General features: G+C 45.4%; 1 protein-coding gene across 2 annotated transcripts; it reads right to left on the bottom strand.

The window, feature by feature from the left end:
* Positions 1–3084: 3084 nt before the first annotated feature.
* On the bottom strand, positions 3085–14494 carry LOC311120559 (guanine nucleotide-binding protein G(I)/G(S)/G(T) subunit beta-3-like). Of its 2 annotated transcripts, XM_084157864.1 has the most exons (9): positions 14403–14494; positions 8617–14369; positions 6197–6301; positions 5625–5770; positions 5145–5208; positions 4688–4844; positions 4173–4441; positions 3607–3823; positions 3085–3251 (listed from the first exon to the last, which is right to left on the bottom strand). In XM_084157864.1, the coding sequence occupies exons 3-9, from the start codon at positions 6251–6253 to the stop codon at positions 3145–3147; spliced, it is 1017 nt and encodes a 338-aa protein (XP_084013990.1). In that variant the 5' UTR covers positions 6254–6301; positions 8617–14369; positions 14403–14494; the 3' UTR covers positions 3085–3144. The 2 variants fall into 2 exon arrangements, with proteins under 2 accessions (XP_084013990.1, XP_084013989.1); XM_084157863.1 differs by lacking the exons at positions 3085–3251; positions 3607–3823; positions 4173–4441; ... (2 more) ...; positions 5625–5770; positions 6197–6301 and having other exon boundaries at positions 10822–14369.
* Positions 14495–18152: the final 3658 nt, after the last annotated feature.

Genomic DNA, 18152 nt, shown 5'->3' with positions numbered 1-18152 from the left:
AAATTCGCAACTTAATTGTGCGAACAACAGTAGGCCTAGGCCTATAGCCTATCTTATTGGCACCAAAGGAGAGCATCGGCCATATCACTGGTGAGTGGGCACTTTGTTTTTGGACAATTTATAGCATCCCTCTGTTTGAGCAGTGTGTTTGAGTAGGCTAAACTAGCTAGCTGCATTTGCTAGCTAAGTAAGTTAAACTGAAAGTGAAAAAAAAATGACAATCTTTCTCTCTCTCTATCTCTCTCTTGCTTCTCCTCCATTTTGGAAGAAATTAATTTGTTAACTGTTCAACTATTGTCTTTCTCTCTCTTTGAGTCAACTACTCACCACATTTTATGCACTGCAGTGCTAGATAGCTGTAGTTTATGCTTTCAGTACCAGATTCATTCTCTGATCCTTTGATTGGGTGGACAATATGTCAGTTCATGCTGCAAGAGTTCTGATAGATTGGAGGACATCCTCCGGAAGCTGTTGATAAGTCTTTTGGACCTATACTTGGCACTCCGGTACCGCTTGCCGTGCGGTAGCAGAGAGAACAGTCTATGACTAGGGTGGCTGGAGTCTTTGACAATTTTGAGGGCCTTCCTCTGACACCACCTGGTATAGAGGTCCTGGATGGCAGGAAGCTTGGCCCCAGTGATGTACTGGGCCGTACGCACTACCCTCTGTAGTGCCTTGCGGTCGGAGGCCAAGCAGTTGCCATACCAGGCGGTGATGCAACCAGTCAGGATGCTCTCGATGGTGCAGCTGTATAATTTTTTGAGGATCTGAGGACCCATGCCGAATCTTTTCAGTCTCCTGAGGGGGAATAGGCTTTGTCGTGCCCTCTTCACGACTGTCTTGGTGTGTTTGGACCATGATAGTTCGTTGGTGATGTGGACACCAAGGAACTTGAAGCTCTCAACCTGTTCCACTACAGCCCCGTCGATGAGAATGGGGGCGTGCTCAGTCCTCTTTTTTTTCCTGTAGTCCACAATCATCTCCTTTGTCTTGGTCACGTTGAGGGAGATGTTGTTATCCTGGCACCACACGGCCAGGTCTCTGACCTCCTCCCTATAGGCTGTCTCATCGTTGTCGGTGATCAGGCCTACCACTGTTGTGTCGTCTGCAAACTTAATAATGGTGTTGGAGTCGTGCCTGGCCATGCAGTCATGAGTGAACAGGGAGTACAGGAGGGGACTGAGCACGCACCCCTGAGGGGCCCCCGTGTTGAGGATCAGTGTGGCAGATGTGTTGTTACCCGTCAGGAAGTCCAGGATCCAGTTGCAGAGGGAGGTGTTTAGTCCCAGGATCCTTAGCTTAGTGATGAGCTTTGAGGGCACTATGGTGTTGAATGCTGAGCTGTAGTCAATGAATAGCATTCTCACGTAGCTGTTCCTCTTGTCCAGGTGGGAAAGGGCAGTGTGGAGTGCAATAGAGATTGCATAATCTGTGGATCTGTTGGGGCGGTATGCAAATTGGAGTGGGTCTAGGGTTTCTGGGATAATGGTGTTGATGTGAGCCATGACCAGTCTTTCAAAGCACTTCATGGCTACAGACGTCAGTGCTACGGGTCGGTAGTCATTTAGGCAGGTTATCTTAGTGTCCTTGGGCACGGGGACTATGGTGGTCTGCTTGAAACATGTTGGTATTACAGACTCAGTCAGGGACATGTTGAAAATGTCAGTGAAGACACTTGCCAGTTGGTCAGCACATGCTTGGAGTACACGTCCTGGTAATCCATCTGGCCCTGCGGCCTTGTGAATGTTGACCTGCTTAAAAGTCTTACTCACATCGGCATGGCTGTTCTGTTAAGATTAATTACCATAATCGAAATGTGATTTCTGTCATTCTGAGCACCGTGGGTGGACGCCCTAACCAGGTTACGCACCCAATGCATATGGATCCGGTAAAGTAAAATGCTGCTGGTCAAATGTCCAGTGCCACATTTTCATAATGGAAACCCTGCTCTACATATACCTTGCAAGAACAAGACTTTAGTGAAGAAAGAATTCAGCAACTCTTGGAGGACAGTGAGGGGATTCGATTAATGTCCTGGGCATGTTTGTTACAATAAGTCCTCCAGAAAGAGGTTTGCATTTGAAATACAACTGTATACATTTGGCCAAACTTTTTCTAAATGGTTGACTGTCAAAGCACAAATACACAGACATGGTGTTAATGCAGAATTCTATGTTTATTAGAAAGGTTTTTCAACAAACATTGCAATTTTACAGAGATACTGCAGATGTGTAAATGTGCTTATTGGGAGGGAATGTATTGGCATCTGATATGTAACACCTCAACAACGCTTTTCCCTGAAGTATGATACAGGCGTTGCATTTTGTTTTTACATAATGGATTTGCCTGGTGATAGGTGATTGCAGCCATTTTTGGGGCAAAGTCAGAGGGTGCTGCTGGTTTGCATGTATCATCATATATCCAAAACGGCAACAGTCATATTCCTGTGGCACACATACATTGGATATGTGTGACCAAACAGCACTGTACATCAACTCTGCACTCTAATAAATTACCTAAATGTAAATAAATGTACATATCAACTTTCAGCTAATAAAATGCGGGCTTTATACATCAAAGATCTCAAAACAATAAAAATGTATCTGTAATACTAAATCTTTATTGATGTTCATTATATTTCTGTATTTATTTCCCAAGTTTTTATTGTCAAAAATCTATATGTGTAATTGTCACTCTCACCTTAGATACAAGTAGAGCATATTTTTTAATTAATTTGTTATTTAAAATAATGACTTAAAATATCCTATTTTTTGGTGTTTGTCATTGTCTAGATATTGATAGTCTCAACAATAACTTAAAAACTCTTGTGTACATGTAGTGGGGATGTATCTTGTGCTGTTGTCGATGCCATTTATGCAGTATGTTCTATGAAGTCCCATTCCCCACCTCTCACATTTCCATACATAGATGAGAAAGAGGGAGCGAGAGAAGGGAAGATCTAGCGATAACAAATGACGTGAAATGGTACGACAAACATCCTCCTGGTATCTCCCCAATCCCAAAATGAGCATCCTTATTTATCAGGTTGTTTCCCCCCCCTCCCTTCCCCTCTCCTCCTCTAGCTCCATTCATCCCCCCTCTCCCTGACTCCCCCTCTCCTAATGTCGCCTCTGGAGCACCAGCTCAGTTCCAGATCTTCAGGAAGCTATCCCAGGATCCTGTGCAGATACCCAACCCATCATCTGGCACCCCAATGCAGCTCACTCTGTTGTCATGGCCAGACAGAACACCTGAGAGAGAGAGAGAGAGAGAGAGAGAGAGAGAGAGAGAGAGAGAGAGAGAGGGATGAGAGAAGAAGTCATACACACTGATGCAAATTCTAGTTTATTTTCCCTTTTCACCCGTGTTTCTTTAATTGGACTGCCTCCACAAACCTCTCATCCAGACTTTTTAAAAACGTTACGCTTTCTCCCTTTCATTGCCTCTGTTTCAACCACCTACTTCTGCCATCTATCACCTGGTCTGCCTCCCTTTCTTTACATATACTGTTCTGTCTTTGTTTCTCTCTGCCTCTACTCTCTTTTCCCCCCATCCCCTCAGTCCCCTCCTCTCTCTCTCACTCTTTTCTCTCACACTTTTACTCACCGACTTTCTCTGCCTTCAGGGAATCCCAGATGTTGCAGTTGAAGTTGTCATAGCCGGCAAAGATGAGGCGTCCAGAGCTGGAGAGGGAGACTGATGTGACGCCAGCATTCAATGCAGCGTCCTGGTAGCCATTGACCTCCTGGTCGGCACGGAGGTCATACATCTTGAGGGTGCAGTCATCGGATCCTGTGATAACTGCAGTGCCACTAGGGAAGAACTGGGGTATGACAAAAAGAAGAGGAGAGTATGTATTGTTTTGTTTTGACATTTATTGAGCTTGAAGATTAGTTGCCTGGTGATTGGACTGAGTTGCAGAGTACAGACTCCTTGGAAAGATTTGGTGTTGTGATGCTAAACTATGTTTCGATTTTGGATCGCACTGCTCCTGTTTTGCTTATATTGTAGTCGGGGGGTAGTCTCAACCGGAGCTTGAACCCAGAATCTTGTGACTGCAACCCAACACCTTGAAGAGGTCGGTAGTTGTTGGGTTAAGGTCACTACAATATATAGACAATTCAGAGTCTTTCTGACCAGGAAAAACTCTGGGCCCTGTCTTTTGTGCTCACCGCAATGGCGTTAATGTCACTCGTGTGGCCGATGAAGGTCTGCTTGCAGCCACCATCTCTTACATCCCACAGCTTGGCGCTGGAGTCACAGGCCCCTGAGATGAAACTGTTCTGGTCTGGAGACACGGCCAGACACATACAGTCACCCACGTGGCTCTTGTAGATCACCTTCTGCTTGCCAGTCTCCAGATCCCACAGGCAACAAGTGGTGTCACCGGATGCAGTGAGGATCTCATTGTCGCTCAGGAAGCGGCTATGGGAAAGGTAGCCTGAGATGGAAGGAGACAGACAGAGATATTATTTATTCTACTTATTTCCTACATATTTTTAGGACATCCAATTTATGAACACGATTTTAATGAATTCTCTGAATTGTAGTTGGTCACAGAGTTGACCATAACCCAGTTGGTCATGAGTTGACCATAACCCAGTTGGTCACGGAGTTGACCGTAACCCAGTTGGTATCGGAGTTGACCATAACACGGGTGAAGCAAACAATGTACTAGGGTAGCTACCTTCATGTGCGTCCAGCTCCCTGAGGGTCTTTGGGCTAGCAGCCTTGATGTTGACGATGGTGCACATGTTATCCAGACCTCCGCTGGCCACCAGATTGCCAGAAGGGGCCATGGAGCAACTCATCACCCAGGAGGACTTGAGGGGGACGGCATATACCTGGAGGGCAGGGAGAAGAACGCTTAACCACTCACTTTCTAGTTCACTTTGTCTCAAGGTTAGAAGACTTAAGATACCTAGCTAGCTGACTTTTATCATATAAATACATTCGTAGAGTGTGTAGTCAAAGTCAAGACAATCTGAAACAAAAGTCAATACTGCTTCCACACATCGGTGGTTTAAGGAGGGATTTACTCCATACACTAAACCAAATGGAAAGCTCTCTATAGAAATCCTATGCATTATTAAGAAAACAGTTAGAACTGTGAAAATAATGACTGATCAGTGATCATCCCTTACCTTGTTGCCAGTGTAGGTGTCCCAAATAAGAAGCTTGCCATCTTGTGAGGCACTGACCATGTGCCTGTTGGAGAGAGAAAGAGAGTTAAACAAGTGGTCAGTCAGTGTATCAAATTCTGTGTGAACAGGGTTTAGGCATGAGATCCAGTATGAATCTGGTTTAATACTTTGACAATGCAAAATTTGAAAAAATGAAGGCCTTTCAAAAGCCTTTTCATTGAACCCCATAACACTTGCATGTTATCGTGGACACATTAAACAATGGGACTTTTCGATGTCAGAGTCCATTTGGTTTGAGTGGTGCATCAAACGACCCCTCTTATCGACCTTCTCTATCTTGCGCAAAGTAGACCTTCTCTATGTTGTTCATTAGTCCCTATATCACACTGGCTAGTGGTAGTGGTGGGGTGTCTATGGTGAGCTAGACTGTCCCTGACGCTATCCTGATTCTCAGCTATCTGGACAAGAACTCCTTCTCACCTGTTATCAGCGGACCAGTGCAAGCCGTAGATTTTGGCCAAGTGGCCCTTCAATGTCTTTCTGTTCTTCAGCTGGACACGGGGTGCAGCCGCCACACCAGATGCTACAGCGGCCATGGTGGTGTCATTGACCGCCTTGCGGGCTGCCTAGTGATGGGAGGGGGAGATACAGATAGGAGAGGAATAAGATTAGTGAAGAGTAAAATAGTTGTAGAAAAAGAAGCATAAATTGTTTGGAGCAGAATGTTCTCCATACTTCTGTTGTATTTACATTTTTCAGGAACCAAACACTGCTTAAAATGTCTTAGTATAACTTTAGCTCAATACCAGTTTCGGTATGTGGAGGAAATTAAATGTAAGCTATACGTTCTGAACTCTGTAGGTACAACACATACATAAATTATTGTGCATTATTGGTACTGTGATTCCTAGTTATTTATCTGATGATGAGGCCTTTTTTGACTGGGGGTGATATTGAATATTGTTACAGAAATGTGCTTGATGAGTATGTCTTGTGGTAACTATTGTCATGGCGACCCCAACATCAACGCATGCAGTGCTAGGAAGACTCACTTCAATCTGTGTCTTCAAGCCATCGGCCTCCTTTTTCAACGTGTCCATTTCACCCATGGCAACGGTTGATAGGGGCTGTTACCGCTGGAGAAAGAAACTAGTAGACTAGAAGATAGGGAGAAAGGGAAAAGGATAAAAAAAATTGATATATTCTGAACTTATTTGATTGCATACATATTTATACAAACCAGGGCTTGGCAAAAATGCTGTCCTCATTGTAAAATTAAATATAATGTAGAACTCAATAATATAAGGAAGACCTTCAATAGAACTAAGAATTCATGTTCTCAAATATGTACAGTAGATATATACAGTAGATATGTACAGTAGATATATACAGTAGATATATACAGTAGATATATACAGTGGCCACCTGTTTGGGGAGAACATACTGTGACTGGACTCATTGCTCCAGTAACCCCCCATGGCCCCTGACATCCTAAACTAAATCACTCAGGTGCTTGGTCATCTAGTCTGGTGTGAGAGCTTGGCCTTCTTGAGTATGGTACGAGGTATAATCCCACAACCGCTGTGCTAGAAGTCTAATATGCAGAATTAGTGACATATCCAAGCTCTACCTTCACCTATCTGAAGATTAGGGCCAATTACTGGCCATCTTATCTGTAACACATAAAGCCATTTTGGTTTTTATAGGTCACTACGGAAGTGTTGTCTGTCTTTCGAGAGTACTTGCTATTTTTTACTTAGAATGACTCTTTTACCACAACTTTACAACTTTACTTTATTACTTTTATTTTCCTATTCATGACTTCAATTATTTTTATTTTTTGTTACAATTAAAACAAGTTTAAGACACAATTGACCATGAACCTTCTTCTCTCACCCCTCACCCTGACTTTCAATGCCTTTTAAGAGAGAATAATTATTGATCAAGACATAATTAGTGCTTAGCAGTCTATGGCCCTAATACTCTTAATTGGATGCTGACGTTTTCGTAATTGGAGGCCAATTACCAACACACACCACTTTCTAATTCGTTTAAAAGGTTAACAACGAATCTAGAAAAAATGTGTCCAACTACTAAAGGTATTACTTTCACGGAAACAATTGTTCACGTGTTGAACAAAGCATAGGTGTTCAGTAGGAAGTTTGAAGTATGACGAGAGCCAGGGAAACAGCGGGCGAGGAGGGGTGGGCACAACCCACTGGGCTCAAACTGGTTAAATCAACGTTGTTTCCACATTACCCCCCGCCCCCCCAAAAAAAAAAACATGCGATGAAGTTGAATCAATGTGGAAAACTGATTAGATTGGCAAAAAGTAATCAACGTATGGTTGATACAGTTCAAATTATTTTGATTTCATGTTGAATTCACGTTAGTTGACAACTCAATCAAATGTAAATCAAAACTAGATGTTGAAATGATGTCTGTGCCTAGTGGGAAGAGAGCTTTAAAGCCCCAGAACTTAAGGGAGGCTTTTCCAGTCAAATCTTCTGTCATCCGATTACTGACTGCTCTTTACCCCTGGATCAGAAAGGGGGAGTGAGGGAGGGGGGAAGAGAGACAGAGTGGATAGAGGGTGCAAGAATATGCAAAGATAGGGTCTATCAGGTAGACATTTGAGTTTTCAAAAGTCTTCTCCTTCAGTTTCCTGTTTGGTCATTTCCTTTGAATATATCTTTGCACAAATGCACAGAATGGCCTCTATTCCTCTTTGTCTAGATAGAAGTACTCTAGAAGTGCACCATTCTCTTAGCATGGCTGCAGAATTAAAGAAGACTTCAATGCATAGAATCAATATCTGTAAGACATTTCCACCTGCAAAAATCCTGTTGTCAAGCGAGAAACAACTGAGAAATAAAGTTCTACAGTTTGCTGCTTTCAGTCGTGATTTTTTTCTGCTGTTCTTCTTTTACTGGAATCAATGGGGGAGGTTTTGCAACCTTCATGATAAAGTTGATAATGCTTCTGCATGCTGTTGTTACCTAATAAAGGAAACTGATTCTGAGAAGAAAAGCACTTGATGTCACTACCTACTTCTCTCTGCCTCTCTCTCTCTCTCTCTCTCTCTCTCTCTCTCACACACTTGCACAGACATCAGTCAACAAGTTTTCCATGGACTACAGCACACTTGTTTCATGCATGCCATTAGAATTCATTTTCCGATGGAAATGAGCACCATTGAGCACTCCAATTACTACGGTTGTCATTGACCGACCCTTGAGTAGTTTATTTCGCTCATATTCAATCCATTGGCCCGTACTGCAAATCAGATGAAGTTCCATTCTTTCAACTATGAAATCTTATCATGGATGAGAATACTGAGATAGGTAATGGGATAGTTTCCATGATTATGTGGATCCATGTTCGTAATCATCAGAGGAGTCAATGTAGTTCCACATAGTTCCATGTAAATGCCCAGAAGAATTTGCAACGAAAGTGGCCAAAAATCACTCACCTTTCCACACAAAATGTGGTCCTTCTTCTTTTTTGGGCTTTTCCGCCTCAGTAGCCCTTTGGAGCAGCTTTTTATTTTCCACAATACTCAAATCAGCCCTGCTATCCTTCTCTCTCTCTCTCTCTTTCCTCTTACGCTTTCACCCACAGACTGGTTGCAGGCAACCTGTGAAAACTCTCTCTCCCTTCCTCCTGTGAGGAACAGATGAGGATTGGAGGGGATGAAGGAGATCAGGGATGAAGGGATAAGCTCGAAGATGGAAATAGAGAGAGGGAAAGAGAGAGAGCAGAGAGCAGGGAGCATGACAAGAGGAGGTAGGTAAACCGATTGGAGGAGGAAATCAGGTTATGAGGTCAAAAGTCAAGAGCAGGTATAGAGAGGAGGAACGAAGGGAGAGAGGGACAGGTGGAGGTGTAAATGTGAGAATATTAGAAAGTAGAGCGATACTGAGGAGTTTGAGATCCAATCCAGTAGAGAGATGCAAGGTGGTAAAGAGTGGCATTGATAGTGAGAACGCATCATTTATTACATCATATCAATGGCTACTACATAAAGCTGGTAGAGGAACACATTTGATGTCTTCCACATTCAATTCCACATCATTCAACAGTATAATATTAAGGTCTGCAAGGAGATGGTATTATTTTTTTCTGACCTGGACTGGCTCATGATTTATATCACCATATATTGAAACAAAAATCTTCGAGCCAAATTGGATGGTAGGCCTACTGTACACATCACTAACGAGTGGTGTTTGGATTCTTCTCCAGTCTATCAATGGCAGCCTTCATTTCTGGTCATCTGATGCAGCAGTCAGAGATTGCCAGACATCATAGTATTATTGTCTGACTGTATTGGTGGGGCAGTCAAACTTTGTCTGGTTTCTGAGAGATTGGCAGAGGTTGAGGTTGAGGGGGGTTGAATTCATTTGTCAGAGCTAATGAGTTGAGCCCAGTTAATCAGGATCCAATTGGATATCCGGGGAATCTGAAATCTCGTTAAGGAATTGGAGCAGTCCAACCAGAACGTGCGTCACAAGTGACACAGAAAAGACAAGATGAAAATGGATCAAGAAATCGAGGGATCGATTGTGGGTTAAAATAGAGATTTGGGTGTGAAGATTCCAGTGCAGTTACAGAATTAATTTGGGTATAAATGGCAAGCCTTTGCAGTTGTGGTAGATAAAAGGAGAATTCTACCGTTAGAGTTGATAATCTTTTCTCAGCCATGGGAAGTAAACTGACTTGTGGCTCTGAGGGAGAGATTTCACAGATCCCACAAGATCGGGGCGGGGTTAAAGATCAGGATGGATGGGAACGAGAAGTTTGGGGGGGGGGTGCTGTTGCAGTAATACCTGTAATATTACAGCAGTATATAGATTCAGATGTACTCGCAGTAAGAGTTCAAGAGGTCATTGGTGCCTTGATACGTTGGCGCAATTACCACTCGATGAAGTAACGCAAGATGTTGCTTGAAATGCCAATTCGCTGCAAGGAATGCCAATGACATTTAACAAACAAATCTTGTACCTAGATGCACACAATATGGCCTAATACTGATATTCTAGATGGCGCCATGCAACGATTACTTTATAAGTCGTATTAGATCCCATGTGAGGAGAAGTCTTGTGCAAACACATCTATTCTTTGCAATGCAATCTCTGGTATTAACGAGACAATACACCTTGATCTCCTAGTAAAGAAGGAGTACAAGTGAAAACCTAAACGATCAGGAATTAAGATCCTAGTTGCAGTGTGCAGAAATAGTGAAAAGTAGCTGAATCCTCTTCAATGGAAAGCATGCAAAAAGTTATTTTGATATATAGTAAGGAGGTCATGCATTTGGTTGCACCATAGAACCAATCACTGATCCTGCCTATTTCTACTGGTTCCATATCAGGGCGATCTACCAATCACCCTGCACCGTGGCATGTGTTGTGGGGTCAGAAATAGTTAAGGGTTGAGGTGACTGTTGGTTTGCAGCACACATAGTGAAACGACCTTGGATTGGATTCACGCCTTCACCAGTCAAAAGGCCTTGATCTGTAATCCATTGATTTGACAGATTATGCACTACCTGGCTACCACCAGGGGGCTGTGGACCATGAGATTCCAATAAATACGTGATAAAGTTGCAACTATTTTCATGAGTGGCACTGATGGCCAAATGTGATATCTTTGAATAACCTCTACATAAAAGACACAATCATTTCTTTATCTTTATTGTTCAGCATTGATAAAAGTTTCAATAGGCATGAAACGCTTGCACCCTGGCCCCCCTAACAGCCAATTATGAACGTCATAATCATTACCATAGAATATGTTGTCTGAACATTTGGGAACGAGTTCTGACACTTTACAATGTTCAGACACTTTACAGACCTGTGCAAGTGTGTATCTGTGCTTTATTTAGCTTGGAGTTTGCATTTCTGATGGAAACTATTCTATTGGTTACTTTGTACCACTCAAAATCAATCAAACGCATGTCAAGTATTTCACAAGTTAAGTATTTGTAATTTGATCCAAGTCTTTATAATACATTTTATAATCTTATAACACGTTATAATACAGATTGGTGTTCTGTGTTGATTTTATTCTGCAGTCGGCACTGAAAAGTCTGCAAAGCCCGTTCAAAGCAGTGTAAGGGTCAAGCCAACTGATGCTTCCCAGTGATATTGTTAGTTACTATGGTTCTGTTAAACCTAACCATTGTCTCATCCCTCCTTTTCTCAGTATTAGTGCAAGGCTGTGCATTTATCAGGCCCCAGTAGGACACCTAGTATTACCTCTCTCTCTCTCTCTCTCTCTCTCTCTCTCTCTCTCTCTCTCTCTCTCTCTCTCTCTCTCTCTCTCTCTCTCTCTCTCTCTCTCTCTCTCTCTCTCTCTCTGCTTTATTGGTGTCACGTTCGTTTACAGACGGGACGGACCAAGGCGCAGCGTGATATATGTACATGTTTATTTAAATGATTAAGCAACCGACAAAACAACAAACCAACGAACCGTGAAGTCCAAGGCAGCACAACACAACATACCTTAACCGGAACAAGATCCCACAACCCACTAGTGCCAATAGGCTGCCTAAGTATGGTCCCCAATCAGAGACAACGAGCGACAGCTGCCTCTGATTGGGAACCACACCCGGCCAACATAGAAATAGACATACTAGATTCTACAACATAGAACTAACACAACAAGAAATACACACACCCTGACTCAACATATACGCGTCCCCTGAGTCAGGGCGTGACAGTACCCCCCCCCCCCCCCCCCCCCCCCCCCAAAGGTGCGGACTCTGACCGCGCAACATAAACATAACAGGGTAGGGGCCGGGTGGGCATTCCGCCTCGGAGGCGGATCCGGCTCCGGGCGTGACCACCACCTATTCTCTGCCTCCCTGTTGCGCCCCTGGTCTGGTCTGGACCTCGGTGCGCTGCTTGCCCTCTCCTTCCTCCCACGAAGTACCAAGCCCTGTCTGGACCCTGGTGTGGGAGACCCCGAACCTGGAGAGGGGCTGACGTCTGGGTCTGGACTGGAACCGCTGACTGGAGCTGAACCCGACGACGGTGGAGCGAACTGCTCTGGCTCCAGAGTAGAGCCGCTGACCGGAGCTGGATCAGGCACCGGTGGAGCGGACTGCTCTGGCTCCGGAGTGGAGCCGCTGACCGGAGCTGGACTGGACCCCGGTGGAGCGGATTGCTCTGGCTCCGGAGTGGAGCAGCTGACCGGAGCTGAACTGGGCACCGGTGGAGCGGACTGCTCTGGCTCCGGAGTGGATCCGCTGACCGGAGCTGGTCTGGACCCCGGTGGAGCGGATTGCTCTGGCTCCGGGGTGGAGCAGCTAACCGGAGCTGGATCAGGCACCGGTGGAGCGGACTGCTCTGGCTCCGGAGTGGATCCGCTGACCGGAGCTGGACTGGACCCCGGTGGAGCGGATTGCTCTGGCTCCGGGGTGGAGCAGCTAACCGGAGCTGGATCAGGCACCGGTGGAGCGGACTGCTCTAGCTCCGGAGTGGAGCAGCTGAAAGGCACGGGCCGTGCCGGACTGGACACACGCACCACTGGTCTGGTGCGAGGAGCAGGCCCGGGCCGGACCGGGCTGACGACGCGCACCACTGGCTTGGTGCGAGGAGCAGGAACAGGCCGGGTCGGACTGGCAACGCGCACCACTGGCTTGGTGCGAGGAGCAGGTACGGGCCGGGCCGGGCTGGCAACGCGCACGACTGGCTTGGTGCGAGGAGCAGGAACAGGCACGGGCCGTGCCGGACTGGACACACGCACCACTGGTCTGGTGCGAGGAGCAGGCACAGGCCGGACCGGGCTGGCGACGCGCACCACTGGCTTGGTGCGAGGAGCAGGAACAGGCCGGGCCGGACTGGCGACGCGCACCACTGGCTTGATGCGAGGAGCAGGAACGGGCCGGGCCGGGCTGGCGACGCGCACCACTGGCTTGGTGCGAGGAGCAGGAACAGGCCGGGCCGGGCTGGCGACGCGCACCACTGGCTTGGTGCGAGGGGCAGGAACAGGCCGGACCGGGCTGGCGACGCGCTCCACTGGCTTGGTGAGAGGAACAGGCCGGGCCGGACTGGCGACGCGCACCACTGGCTTGGTGCGAGGGACAGGAATAGGCCGGGCCGGGCTGGCGACGCGCACCACTGGCTTGGTGCGAGGGACAGGAACAGGCCGGGCCGGGCTGCGAAGGCAGACTGGAGGTCTGGAGCAGAGAGCTGGCACAACCCATCCTGGCTGGCTGCCCACTTTCGCACTACACGTGCGGGGCGCTGGCACAGGACGCACTGGGCTGTGCACGCGCACTGGCGATACAGCTCGTAGAACTGGCGCAGGATATGCGGGACCGAGGAGGCGTACTGGAGACCAGGAGCGTTGAGCCGGCACACCCCGTTCTGGCTGGATGCCCATCTTCGCATGGCACATGCGTGGTGCAAGCACAGGACGTACAGGACTGTGCCGGCGCACTGGCGACACAGTACGTAGCTCCGCATAACATGGAGCTTTCCCAGTCATACGCCTTCTCGCGTGAGTATGGGGAGTTGGCTCTGCTCTAACCCTAGGCTCCGCCAACCACCCTCTTAGCCCCCCCAAAAAATTATCTTAGGGCTGTCTCTCGGGCTTCTTCCTCGACCGGCTTTCTCTATGCTGCCGTTGCTCCTCTCATGCCTGGGCATCTACCTTTGCCCATGGCCCTTTCCCCGCAAATATCTCCTCCCATGACCACCATTTGCCCACCTGTGACATGGCAATTCGCTCTTCCTGGGCACGCTGCTTGGTCCTCGTTTGGTGGGATCTTCTGTCACGTTCGTTGATCGACGGGTCAGACCAAGGCGCAGCGTGATATGCATACATGTTTATTTAAACGAATAAACACACGACAAAACAACAAACGAAACGTGAAGTCCAAGGTAGCACACAAACAACATACCTTACACGGAACAAGATCCCACAACCCACTAGTGCCAATAGGCTGCCTAAGTATGGTCCGCAATCAGAGACAACGAGCGACAGCTGCCTCTGATTGGGAATCACACCGGCCAACATTGAAATACCCATACTAGAACCTATAACATAGAACAACACAACATAGACAATCACACCCTGACTCAACAAATAAGAGTCCCCAGAGTCAGGGCGTGACAATTGGCATGGTAAACATGTGTTTACATTGCCAAAGCAAGTGAAATAAACAATAAACAAAAGTGAGAAGACACAACATCAACAAAAAAACTAGAAACTCTTTCTCTCTCTCCCCCTGGTCTCTCTGCACTCTATCACCTCTCTCCCTCTTCTCTCTTTTACCAATTTCAGACAGAAGATCAAATTCAATCAATCAATCAAATGTATTTATAAAGCCCTTTTTACATCAGCAGATGTCACAAGTGCTATACAGAAACCCAGTCTAAAACCCCAAACAGCAAGCAATGCAGATGGAAAATGTAGAAGCAATGCAGATGTAGATGTGATAAGTTAGCTGTAAAAATATACGGCAATGTTTATGTGACCCCCTTTCAAACAGCCCCTTAATTACCACTTAATTGAAATTATACCCCTTTTATACATATCAGTGGGTAACTGGCAAATTGGGAGGGATGGGGGTGTTGTTAAGCCATGGGGGCTGTTTGCAGTTCAAATTAGGGAGGTGTTAAACAATGGAAGTGTTAATGATTTTTACCTTAAAAAAAGCAGAGAACCATTCACACAGACCCGATACCTGCATTTTGGTTACAGGGTTTGTGAAAATGCAGGAATCTAGGTCTTTACAGTGAGGGAAAAAAGTATTTGATCCCCTGCTGATTTTGTACGTTTGCCCACTGACAAAGAAATGATCAGTCTATAATTTTAATGGTAGGTTTATTTGAACAGTGAGAGACAGAATAACAACAACAAAATCCAGAAAAACGCATGTAAAAAATGTTATAAATTGATTAGCATTTTAATGAGGGAAATAAGTATTTGACCCCCTCTCAATCAGAAAGATTTCTGGCTCCCAGGTGTCTTTTATACAGGTAACGAGCTGAGATTAGGAGCACACTCTTAAAGGGAGTGCTCCTAATCTCAGTTTGTTACCTGTATAAAAGACACCTGTCCACAGAAGCAATACATCAATCAGATTCCAAACTCTCCACCATGTTCAAAACCAAAGAGCTCTCCAAGGATGTCAGGGACAAGATTGTAGACCTACACAAGGCTGGAATGGGCTACAAGACCATCACCAAGCAGCTTGGTGAGAAGGTGACAACAGTTGGTGCGATTATTCGCAAATGGAAGAAACACAAAATAACTGTCAATCTCCCTCGGCCTGGGGCTCCATGCAAGATCTCACCTCGTGGAGTTGTAATGATCATGAGAACGGCGAGGAATCAGCCCAGAACTACACGGGAGGATCTTGTCAATGATCTCAAGGCAGCTGGGACCATAGTCACCAAGAAAACAATTGGTAACACACTACGCCGTGAAGGACTGAAATCCTGCAGCGCCCACAAGGTCCCCCTGCTCAAGAAAGCACATATACAGGCCTGTCTGAAGTTTGCCAATGAACATCTGAATGATTCAGAGGAGAACTGGGTGAAAGTGGTGGTCAGATGAGACCAAAATCGAGCTCTTTGGCATCAACTTAACTCGCCATGTTTGGAGGAGGAAGAATGCTGCCTATGATCCCAAGAACACCATCCCCACCGTCAAACATGGAGGTGGAAACATCATGCTTTGGGGGTGTTTTTCTGCTAAGCGGACAGGACAACTTCACCGCATCAAAGGGACGATGGACAGAGCCATGTACTGTCAAATCTTGGGTGAGAACCTCCTTCCTTCAGCCAGGGCATTGGAAATGGGTCGTGGATGGGTATTCCAGCATGACAATGACCCAAAACACACGGCCAAGGCAACAAAGGAGTGACTCAAGAAGAAGCACATTAAGGTCCTGGAGTGGCCTAGCCAATCTCCAGACCTTAATCCCATAGAAAATCTGTGGAGGGAGCTGAAGGTTCAAGTTGCCAAACGTCAGCCTTGAAACCTTAATGACTTGGAGAAGATCTGCAAAGAGGAGTGGGACAAAATCCCTCCTGAGATTTGTGCAAACCTGGTGGCCAACTACAAGAAATGTCTGACCTCTGTGATTGCCAACAAGGGTTTTGCCACCAAGTACTAAGTTATGTTTTGCAGAGGGGTCAAATACTTATTTCCCTCATTAAAATGCAAATCAATTTATAACATTTTTGAAATGCGTTTTTCTGGATGTTTTTGTTGTTATTATGTCTCTCACTGTTCAAATAAACCTACCATTAAAATTATAGACTGATCATGTCTTTGTCAGTGGGCAAACGTACAAAATCAGCAGGGGATCAAATACTTTTTTCCCTCACTGTAGGTGGCTTTTATTTTTCCATGATTTTTTACCCCCTACCCCTTTCAGATATACGAACAAGCTGGTATAAAAATGCTTGCATGGTAAATTTGTGGGATTTTGGTCTGTGTATGAAAGGGGTATATGTCTGTGTGCCAATTTCTCAGTTTACGTCTCTCTGTCCGTCTCCCTCCCTCCCCTGCTGTAATCCAAGCTAACCACTAACCAACTATGACAGAAACGGGCTAGCAAACGTCCTGATGACTCCATTAGTAACAAGCTCAGGAGGTAGATGGGAAGTTAGAGTATAGCACACAAACCCCTGTCACCTTTGACACCGGACCCACTAAGAACATGGTCACCTGACAGTTAGTCTCCATCGTGGATGTATCGAATGTATCGTCGGGCCGGTCATACAATGGCTTTAACACTATGACCAAATGAATTTGTCTTTTGTATAATTGGCTAATTCTGGCACATGTAGGGCAATTTTGATTAATCTGCATTGCCCCTATCACATTAATTCTAATAAAGTAAAGTTTTAAAAAACAACCTGAAAGAATAGTCAGCCTTGCATTAATGTTGCTCCTAAGCTCTTAATGGGTTAAACTTTAAACTTTACAAGGTGTAAATCAGATTGATCACACCATGATTTTCTGGTGTGCATTGTCAACAGTTGATATGTGGTGTATATTCATTTATTGTGTGTGGTAACACTTTGCTCCAACTGTGTCTTAACCTATCATGTCTATTGAGAGCGTATGCCATGATATATTACTAGTATGATGACAGCCACAGTGTTAAGTAGGCCTCAGGACGGAAGGTTCAGGTAAAGTGTTAGTTTCCAGATTGAATCTAACCCATGCCAATACTGCCATTTCACCTACTGCTACTGAGGCAATTTCACATTTATCTGGGTGGAAGCTGACAAAGTACACAACCAAGCTGATGTAGGTTGGTTGGTCCAATACTGTCATGGCCCATGTTTTCAGGGCAGCACTTCATGCAGAACAGTCCAACATTGAGTATTCAGCACAAAGTATTACTAGTATTAAATATATTGTTGTAAATATTAACTTTCACAATTTTCCTGGCTGGTTATTTATTTACCTTTGTACAAGCATTACATCCTTTTTCCTGAATGATCTGAGAAAGTCAAGGTCGTGGGTGAAAACAGGTTTGATGCTGTACCAGGAGTGTCAAACTCATTCCATGGAGGGCCTAGTGTCTGCTGGTTTTTCCTTTCAATTAAGCCCTTGCCAACCAGATGAGGGGAGTTTCTTACTAATTAGTAACTTTAATGCATCAATAAAGTATAAAGGAGGAATGAAAGAACCTGCAGACACTCTGCCCTCTGTGGAATGAGTTTGACACGTACTGTAAGCCTATCAAAAGTACGGGATGTCTAGGGAAGTAGCAAGGATCAGAAACCATGTTTGGCTCGTGGCCAACATAGAAAGAGGGCGGGATCTCATGCATGATTTTGTATTGGCTACCATTGGCTACCATGCATATACTGCTACATGGGAGGGGGAATAGTCCTGAAGGTAGCTAATATGTTGGTATGATAGTGTTCAGGATACTGTGTGTTACAGTGCTATTCTAACCATATCTGTTTTGTGAGGACTATTGTAAATGTGTATTACAGGGACTGAAGCAGTTCTGTGTCTTACCTTTTGGTC

This window comes from Coregonus lavaretus, assembly GCF_964263955.1.
Source record: "Coregonus lavaretus genome assembly, chromosome: 3".
In the NCBI taxonomy this organism is placed as follows: Eukaryota; Metazoa; Chordata; class Actinopteri; order Salmoniformes; family Salmonidae; genus Coregonus; species Coregonus lavaretus.
This window is presented reverse-complemented; position numbering and strand designations above follow the sequence as displayed.

Bases quoted from the DNA above. Each gene is read 5' to 3' on its own strand.
- LOC311120559 (XM_084157863.1), bottom strand. From the start codon at position 13,637: ATGACTGGGAAAGCTCCATGTTATGCGGAGCTACGTACTGTGTCGCCA.